This window comes from Cucurbita moschata, unplaced genomic scaffold, assembly GCF_002738365.1.
Source record: "Cucurbita moschata cultivar Rifu unplaced genomic scaffold, Cmos_1.0 Cmo_Scf00034, whole genome shotgun sequence".
Lineage (NCBI taxonomy): Eukaryota > Viridiplantae > Streptophyta > Magnoliopsida > Cucurbitales > Cucurbitaceae > Cucurbita > Cucurbita moschata.
Genome location: NW_019268550.1, coordinates 1638659 through 1648002, shown reverse-complemented (window position 1 = coordinate 1648002; position 9344 = coordinate 1638659). Strand labels below are relative to the sequence as shown.

The window sequence follows — 9344 nt, the reverse complement described above, 5'->3', positions numbered from 1 at the left end:
TTTTTTTTTTTTTTTTTTTTTTGTTACCTGTTCTCTTTTGCCAAACAGAATGAGGACCCGAAAGAAATCACTTGGTTGTAGAGATATGTGTTGCCAACATCAGCCTTGGAAAAGAATCCCACAAAAGTAGTTTTAAAAGTGATTCGGTTTACTTGTGTTGGATAAGAAGTGTACTCCTTCGATGCATTGGAGGGACAATTCAAACAGCTTGTTAGATTGTGACTGATATTGATGTTGCGGTTTTTGTACAACTTTCAATCATGTATTTTCTCAAAAGTTTCCCACAAACAAGTTTTGTGTAAGGTTGGTATAGGGCTCCTAAAGATGTGGCTAAGAAGGTAGCAATACAAAGACAAAAGAAAATCAACATTATCTCGAGTTTGAATATTGACCAATCTTTCATTACGCAAGTATTTTCTTTGTAGGGCTGAATCAAATAATTGAAGTGATTTCGAATTCAAACTTTGACTGTCCTCGTGAGCTTTTTCATAATCGTGAACGCCAAAGGATTGTACACTTCTCACAAGGCAACTATCTAACGTAAGATATTTTGAGTAAAAAATTAATAGAATACTCGATATCCTTATTAAGTAGCTACCATGATGTGAACCAAACTTAAAAGATATCTAGATTTATGAAGGGGCTTGAATACCTGATTCCCTGAAGCCATCTCCAACGTAAATAAGTGGTATAATCTGAGTGCATTAAGAAATTAGGGATTGGAAAAGATTGATGGAAGTGGGGAATCCTTTAGTTTGAAAGGGAAACAGTACAGATGACATAAGCATTGTCCACTGGACCACTAATGGTCGGGAGGAGAATGAAGATAAGAAATGCAGAAACATATAAACGAAAACTTACACTTTCATCCTCTCACAACTTCCTCAGCATTTGTTCATCTTGGAAAATGAAATCTAAGAAGAATCATGAGTTGTTACCATTCCCAGCTAGATAAAGAATCAGCAATCCTGTCCATTTTATAGTTCAGTATCATCGCTGCTAATTTAGGAATCTGGGTTAGCAATGATCTTTCAAGGAGAACAAATTGAATCATTGAAGGAGAAAAAAGGAGAAAATGAATCAGTTGAAGAAGAAGAAGAAGAAGAAGAAGAAGAAGAAGAAGCAACAGACCAACCTGAAGGTGTAGGAGCTTTGGAGTGGCTGAACTTGAGCCTGGGTAGGAACAAACAGCTTTTAACTGAATCACAAAGCTCTGCAGGTTCAGCCAAGACCTTTTCATGCAACTTCTGTAAGAGAGTATTCTACAGCTCACAGGCATTGGGAGGCCATCAAAATGCCCACAAGAGGGAGAGGAGTGCAGCCAGAAGGCACCAAGCTCAGAGAATGATGACTCTGCTTGGTCTGCCAATACATAATTCTATGGTTAGATCACTTGGTGTTCAACCACATTCACTGGTGCACAAAACAAGCAGGGAAGATACTGCAATAGTAGCAAGATTTAATCATGTAAAAAGTGGTTCATGGGCACCTTTCATGCTGGGGGATGCCATGGACTTGAGGTGGCCAGGAAGCTTCCGCTTCACTCAACATCAAGTTCTCCCAGAGTCACCACCACTACGAGAACCGCAAATGGAACCATTCAAGCTTGACCTGAATCTCCGACTTTAATTCTTGTATCTGTCTGTCAAGAACTCTGGAGTCATCTTCTTCATTCTGATTGTGTCATCATATATCAAGTACATGACTAACCTTAGGGGAAGTGCTTAGAATCCTATGTAAAACCAGGAAGAAGCAGCATTAATGTTATATCTCTTCTGCTTATGGAAACACAAGAGGCCTGATTTGTTTCAACTATAAGTTGTAGAGTAAATTACATCAAACTAAGTAGGCTGTAAGGGGGAACAAAAAAAGATCAGTAATGATTTGAAACTTCAAGATTCTTGCTTCTGTCATCTCTTCCAGTGGTTTCCCATTTGGGAGAAATGGCCCATACACATTTCACTGCTCAATCACAGGTCACCCAGAGCTCCAGCTTCCTGTGAATTAGAAGATGATAACATCCAGAAAGCTTGGAAATAAGTTACATCTACATGGACGAGGATTTGATACCAATTTCAATGGTTGACAGGATTTTGATGCATTCAAATCGATAAACGCAGGATGCGCGCAGAAGATCCGATTGCTTTCATGTGTGAAGAGAACTACATTATGTTGACTCTGCAGAACCTAAAGTTCACATCTCATACAGGATTAATTGCAGAATATTTCACTAAGGATGATGACATTAAAATCTGGATAAAAAAGCCAAGAGCAATTTAGACTTGATAGCAATGTAGCATCCATAAGTGATATATCCGCAGCAAAGCTTCCGAAGCTGGAGGGTAGCAGTAGCTCTTTTGTTCTTTAACAGAGCAATATCTGCAACTAATTAATTGTTTAACACATCAGGAGAAGGGTCTCTTGAAAATACAAATAAATATCTAACAACAAGCTATAGATTTACATAACTAAGACTAAGCATTTATGTGTGAGGAATTAGAAAGAGGAATTCTAATGTGGTTACAAAGAACTACAAACAATTGTGATTGTTCTTGGAATTACCTCCCTTCAGACGATGCCCGCATTTGTTCTAATGTGTATCTTGGAAGAGAGTAAATAGCCAAATAATTTCCCGTGAATGATCGAAACTTACAGAACCTATAAGGAATTTCTCCTCCTCGTCTTAATGCTATGTGCTGTTTGGATTTCATTTACTTTTGGTGACTTGGCAGGAGGCCTTTGTGATTCCTTACTGTCCTTTGAACATGATGCAGCGTGATCTGACCTGCCCTTCCGTTTTCTGGATTTTGTGGCAGAAAATTCTGATCTTTTAGTTTCCTGAGTTGCCAATTTGACATCCCCTGTATCCCCACTCTGACATGGGGCCACAACACTATCTGCTGTTGGTAATTCTTGATGTTGGGCACCAAATTCTTGCTCGGGCTGGTGCAGCTCTCCACTTGCCTGAGATGAATGAATGCCCATTCTTGAGGAACTCTTCGCTTTATTACCCTCAACGCTTGAGGGATGGCGTGTGCTCCAACGTGTGTTCGTAAACCATTTGCTAACCTGAAAATGGAATAAATAGTTGAGCCTTTCACTAGAATAAAATGTTAGCTAAAACTTCAAAAGGAACTCAATGCATTACCTGCTTCACACTGAGCCCTAGTTCTTGTGCCAGACTCTCCTTTGTAGCTCGTTCAGGATACTGGTTTTCTTGGAATGATGCTAAAAGTCTCTGGAACATTTGCAACAATATTAGGAAGAAGACGTGGCATTAAAAAACTAGATATTTTGGAGTTAATACTAAATTTTATTTCCCACAACAGAGAAACAAAGATCTCATTGCCTCCTTTCCGTCCAAGGCATGTTTTATTTAAAAACCAAGTGAACTAAACAAGCACAGAGAAACTGATATTTCGCAATAAATAGTCTAAAGACGATGAAGGGTGTTGATAACTAATCTAACTGATGATGTCATGGAAGCGATAACTTATAGACTTGTGGTAAAGCATCTTTGTTGAAACCAAGACGTATTTCTTCAAATAAATAGCTCAAAATTGTGACCTTCGGTTGCAAAGAAAAGAGAAGCGAAGATCCAAGGGATATAAAGTGAGCTAAGCTGCTCATTACTCGCTATAATCAAGAAAAAATCTTGTTCCAAGTACAAAAAGGAATGACATTTCAGCTCAAATTTACACATCACAGTTCAATTTCCTATATATAACTGCCTTACTGAGAGTTAGACTTCACAATACAGGAATCAGACAGAAAGAAAACTGTTTTTGAGTGTCTCAGCAATTATTCAGACCACTCAGACTGGATTAAGCGTCAAAATTTTAGAATGATAGGAGATTTTGGAACAACAAATCTAATAAATTGCATGGCTGAAATTATGTAACTCCAATATACATCTCCTTCGCGGCAATATATCCAAGCACCAGCATGCATTCTTAAATAAAGTTGCAAGGGGATTCAAATCTTTGAATAAAACCTTGTTTCCCAACCCCACACGCAAAAAAAATAATAATAATAAATAAGCAAAAAGAAGGAAAAAATTAACATAGATACGCTAAAAGTAAGACAAAATAATGAAATAGGAAATCCCAGCTTGAACAAAACGGCACAAAAAAATAACATCTTTTTAAGGACAATGTTTTGGAATCAGAACAGAGCTGCAAAGAAGAAGAAGAAGAAGAAAAAAAAAAAAAACGAGGAAAAAGGAAAAGGGAAAAAAATTACCTCCAATGCAAGTCGACTGAGTCTTCTATACGATGATGGTGTGGTTCTCCTAACAGAAGAACTAGCTTTTCCAGTGTCTTCAGGAGTTTTACTCACAGATTTATTCATATTTGCAGCAACTGCCTTTTGACGAGTACCCCTCTTAGAACTGTGTTTAGTTTTTATGTTAGTCAAATCATCATTAGTTCGATAATTTGGCAGAGCAAGAACCAGGGTTTTAGGACTTCTCTTCCTTGTATTACTATCCCAGCCTTGGTCATCACTTGAATCCATAGAAACACTTGCGTACGTGTCATCGCTTGAGTCGGTAGGAACATTCCCATATGTCTCCTTCAATAATGAAAGAGAGAAATAATTTAAATGTATGGGAATTCTTTAACTCATTCAGTCTAAAACTAAGCATGGGCCCTGTTAAATATCTAGACTTCGTCTATTAAACATTTAATGCCCAGTAAATTCATTTTATTCACACAAGACACATAAACATGTTGGACTAAAGCCATCTTGATGGGAACAAGGCCTTGTTTTGATTTATTATTATCACTATTTTGACAAAAGAACAAAGAACAAAAGTAGCTAAAAAATAATTTACAAGAGGATAAAAGAATGAGAAATCATTTACAATTGATGGAAAATTTTCAAGATAAGAGCCTACTATTAACCAAAACATCACTTCATTGATTAAGACACTAGTAACCTTCCTATCAAATATTTGAATTCCCTACCTAACATCTATAAGTTGTATTCTTTAGAACAAAGCAAAAGAAAAAAGGAAAAAAACGACATGTCAATCAACTATGCTTGCATAATGTTGAGAGATAGTCGCCCATATACTTCAAAGAATACATTGGAAAATAGCAATATAATTTTTTCTTGCATAAGAATATAAATATTATTATGATTATAAAAGAATACTCACATCATGGAGCTTCTTGTAATCCAACCGTTCCACCTGTCTTCTTCCCAAAACAGGTTCAGGACCGTCCTTATCAGGACCGGACTCTAGTAGACTTGATAGCTCATTATACAGTGCACTCTTTCTAGGACCACCTCCAGAACTTCGCCCATCAGGGTTTTTCATAGACGTAGTATTATTCAGTGATGGAGACACAAGGTTATCAGCTTTGGAAGAGGGGTTACTGTCAAGTGCAGCTAAATCCTCAGAATCAGATGTAAAGTCAGAACTTGAACTTTCCTGTCTAACATCTTCATCACGTTCTGGAGCACTGGGATCATAGTCATCATCCTCCGAATCATCGGAAGGGAGACCTAAGTACTGGTCAACATTGGGTGGAGACTCTAATTCCTCAGAAGCAGAAGCATACCCAGATGTTTCAGGACTTGATTCATCGTCCTGGACAATAGTATCTGGAACATCAGGATCATAATCATCATCATCTACAGAATCATCTGAAGGAAGACCTGAGGCATGATCAAAATTTCGTCCAGCAGCTGATGCTGCGGCCTCGGGATAGACTTTCTGCACACAGTTAGAGGAAAATGACACTATAACAAACACCCAAAACAACCCTATTTTAATATAGGTTGCAAAACTTTAATTACCTCCCAACCATCAGTGATGGAAAGTCTTGATCCTTGAAATTCATTAAGCAGATTCAAGCAGTCATCTTTGCAATCACATCCGGGGCATAGCCATCCTTCATCATCTGGCGGAACTGTGAGAGGAATGGAGGGAGCATGAATGAAAAGTAACTTGAGAAACACAAATCCACTTTTAATTTTAATATCTAGTTGGCAATGAGAATATTACTGTCTGTATTTAGCAAAGGTGGTTCTAAACAGAACTGATGGAACCCACGATCACAAATACCATCACATAGTATGATGTCATTCTCAAAGGACAATTCTTTGGATCCACATTTTGCACAGAATATCTGATGCAAGGTCAGAAGTTCACAATGAAGTCACTTATCACAAAAAGCAGATGCTTTAACAGAGCCAAAATTTATGCAGAATGAATAAAAAGATAACATCTAGTAAAAATTAAACTTAAGACGATATCCCCCCTACATCTTCACTGTCTATCTGTCCTTGAGAATCGAATAAAGATTTAGAAAGGCCTCCTTCGCCACAAAGTGCATCAATACGTTGAAATACATCTCTTATTTTTAATTTGCGCCGCATTATTTCATTTGATGCCCGTTGAAGTTCCTTTTCAGGCTTCAATTTATCTGAGCTGCACTATTATAGTAATGATCAGCAGATGCCATGCATTTCATTACATCAATTATGATAGATGAAATGAAAGATAAAAAGATCATAAAGAACATTAGTGACTGAAACAAAGATCAAATTATAACAAGAACTTCAATATTGATCCGAACATAAGTGCATAGAAATTGCTATCCGCTTCATTTCAGAATGAAATAACAACAGATTTAACTTCTAGGTTTATTGTCATTAGAAGTATTAGAAGTCTGACTTGGTCGAAGTCATAAATCTTGAAAGCAACGAAGAAGATAGAGTGATCACTTGTAAGTAATAGCTGCTAAATATGAAACGATCAACAAGGGTACCAAACCCAACACTGAGGAACTACGTAAGGCTGTAAGCTTGTAACAATCTTTTAATTAGATCCACTCTTAACGATGGGGAAGAGACCTGCAAGGAGAGTTTAAATTTTGTGTTTGGATGACTTGGAGGAGATTTACCGTCCTGCCTTTCCTTAGTATTCACTACGCACTGTATGAAAATCAAACAATTACTCAAGAGGTGGGAGGGGGGCATTTCAAAGTACACAAACACTACAAAATCAGTGGAGGCGTTTACACAATGAGTCGATGACCATTTATCAAAATCACCAAAGACAAAGTAATACAAGAAAGTATCAGGACAAAGTCAATGTAAGATCTATTAAAGGTGAAAATACATACCTGAACCCTTTCCAGCCTTCACTAGAATAAGCTTCAATCAAGTTCTGTTCATATTTGATGCGGTTCAGTAAATATCTCAAATGATTCCTGATTGATGAGAATTCATCGACTCTTGCTCCCTTTCCTTGTATATTTCTCTCCTTCTTCTTCCCTTTTCCCTCTTCAGCAGTAAAATTATTTAAGTCATTACTTGGTTCAGGATCTTTATCTTTCTCTTGGGTCTTTGAACGCAGATTTCTGTCACTACTTACAAGGGACCTTAAAATAGAATTTATCTTAATTGATTTCAAAATTCTCTTATCCTTGTGATCCGATTGTTCTGAATTACTGGGGACTGTTTCTAAATTTTGGAAAGGAGTATTTTGGGTTAATTTTTCATTAGGAGGGTTCATCTGTTCAATATAGTTTTTGTTGACAACTTCAGGTGGAAGTTCAGAGCAGTCAACAAGAAGAGTCGTTGTCTCAACTTCAATAGGTACTATCAAATTTTCGGTATCTTTATCACAGCATAATAAATTACCAGCTTCAACTTGATCATTATCAGCAAGGTTAGAGAAAGTCTGATTGTGTTTTTCTGATAATTCAATAAGCACATCTCCTGAACCAAGTTCCCTATTCTCTTCCTCCATATTCTGCTGGACCTCTGGCTTTTCTTCATCTGAACCGCCAGTTTTGTTGGAATATCCTGGAGTTGCTTCCAATTCATGATAATCAGGAACTGAATGCTTTTGCTCATTTGAAAGACAAGTTCGCATTTCAGCTTCAACACTGATCTTGGCTTCTTGTACGGCTTCAGCATTATTATTACTTCTCGATTCTGTATATTCATCTCTTTCTTCCATGTGATCCCCCAAGACTATCAACTAATCTCCAGTTTGACTAGTGCTATTCCTGATTACATCAACTACAGGTTGCCAGACTTGAAGGCCAAAGTATCAACCACTAAGACAACGTAGATTCTTGCTTATCACTTCTGGAGATTAAAGCGCCCATTCCTACTCAATCAATCCGGAGTTCATTTTTTCAACTTCGACAACTGCCAGGGAGTGGCAATTTTCTGTTTCTGAATGCTTAACATATATATATATATTCTACATACGTATATGGACCTCCTGGAGCATTCTCCTCACAGAACTTCTCCACGGACAATCATCAATCTTGACCATCTGGCACTGGAGAGACACCAAGATGACTACCATCAACCATCTTAAGGGATGTAAGGCTTGTAGTGACAAATAATAAAATTGAATCTTATCACATTCAAGAGATATTTTGGGTTCTTTAATCCACTCTTTCATTTCAGAATTCAGAAAAAGTATCAGCTAAATTCATTACAGGAATTTTTTTAGCCTACTGAAAAATATATATATCTTACTTGAAAACAATCTCAAAATATTTCCTTTATAAGCATATGACTACAAAGGCACATAAACTAAGAATAAATAATAAAAAAACTTAACTAAACGATTATTTCTAAGATTAAGTTTTATTTACTCAAAATTGCTTCTATGTAGTAATTTTTACCTAGAACCAAACTTTATGAACTGAACGGATATTTATCGGTATATCTAATTTTGAGGTAGATTAAAAATTATACACAGCAAACGATTCTTTTTTTTTTTTTTTTTGTGAGAGAGAGTACAAACAAATTCTAATGACCATTATTAATTCAAAATTTGAGACAATATTAAATTGCAAAGAAAATGAGGGCGAGGCTCTACGGGAGTTACAAAATGCCCAGCCATACGCAGAGCTGAGGTTGGCACGTACTCCAATCCTCACCTCAGAAATTTTCACGTTCAAACTCACAAATAACTTCAATTACGTGGAACTACGCTTCCAAGGGAAAAAATTAAGCTCGACTTCATCAAAATCAAGATTTTAGCAATGAAATTCTTCGAGATAGAAGAGTTTAGTCCCTGGTTTAATACTTCAAAAAGGAGAGACAACATGTTGAAAAAAATAACTCCAGAATCATTACGCTTCTTTCTCCGAAGTTTAAGCAAACAAAACGGCAAAGTAGGAAAAAAAGGAAAGAGAAGAAACAAATGCAATTAACAAGCTAAGCATTTGAACAGAAGAACAATGCAATGCATTAGCTTCCATAACTCCATTTTCCATTTCGCACGAATTCTCAAGAAACAAACATAATCTAGCAGAAACATAAGAACGTAAAAGAAAAGGAAAAAAAAAAAAAAAAAAAAAAAA

The 9344-nt window shown here is 36.7% G+C and overlaps 3 protein-coding genes and 1 long non-coding RNA gene across 33 annotated transcripts in view; 2 read left to right on the top strand and 2 right to left on the bottom strand.

Annotated features, from left to right (window-relative positions):
• Positions 1–123, bottom strand: part of LOC111430697 — a 1333-nt gene extending 1210 nt beyond the window's left edge. The window contains exon 1 of the long non-coding RNA XR_002708377.1: positions 28–123. This is a non-coding gene — a long non-coding RNA (uncharacterized LOC111430697). The remainder of the gene's footprint in view (positions 1–27) is intronic.
• LOC111430694 overlaps positions 1–405 on the top strand; it is a 3452-nt gene extending 3047 nt beyond the window's left edge. For all 26 annotated transcript variants that reach the window (XR_002708374.1, XR_002708369.1, XR_002708366.1 and 23 more), the window contains one exon: positions 49–405. Coding sequence is in view for 1 of the 26 variants with exons in the window: in XM_023067060.1 (XP_022922828.1) it covers positions 49–81 (33 nt within the window). In the remaining 25 variants the exon portion in view is untranslated. The remainder of the gene's footprint in view (positions 1–48) is intronic.
• A 519-nt stretch (positions 406–924) lies between these two features.
• On the top strand, positions 925–1790 carry LOC111430693 (zinc finger protein 4-like). Its single transcript, XM_023067058.1, has one exon. The coding sequence runs from the start codon at positions 1024–1026 to the stop codon at positions 1627–1629; it is 606 nt and encodes a 201-aa protein (XP_022922826.1). The 5' UTR covers positions 925–1023; the 3' UTR covers positions 1630–1790.
• Positions 1791–2256: 466 nt separating this feature from the next.
• The window catches only part of LOC111430686 (homeobox protein HAT3.1-like), a 7494-nt gene continuing 406 nt past the window's right edge, over positions 2257–9344 (bottom strand). Inside the window, exons 2-10 of one of the 5 annotated variants that reach the window (XR_002708351.1) lie at positions 7137–8308; positions 6274–6439; positions 6014–6137; positions 5806–5918; positions 5162–5722; positions 4243–4572; positions 3149–3238; positions 2563–3069; positions 2257–2385 (exon numbers count right to left, since the gene is read on the bottom strand). Coding sequence is in view for 3 of the 5 variants with exons in the window: in XM_023067050.1 (XP_022922818.1) it covers positions 2659–3069; positions 3149–3238; positions 4243–4572; positions 5162–5722; positions 5806–5918; positions 6014–6137; positions 6274–6439; positions 7137–7978 (2637 nt within the window). In the remaining 2 variants the exon portion in view is untranslated. Of the gene's footprint in view, positions 3070–3148; positions 3239–4242; positions 4573–5161; positions 5723–5805; positions 5919–6013; positions 6138–6273; positions 6440–7136; positions 8359–9344 lie in introns of all 5 variants that reach the window. The other 4 variants (XR_002708350.1, XM_023067050.1, XM_023067052.1 and 1 more) reach the window with 4 other exon arrangements.

Excerpts from the sequence above, each read along its gene's own strand:
- LOC111430693 (XM_023067058.1), top strand. The coding sequence starts at position 1,024 with ATGATCTTTCAAGGAGAACAAATTGAATCATTGAAGGAGAAAAAAGGA.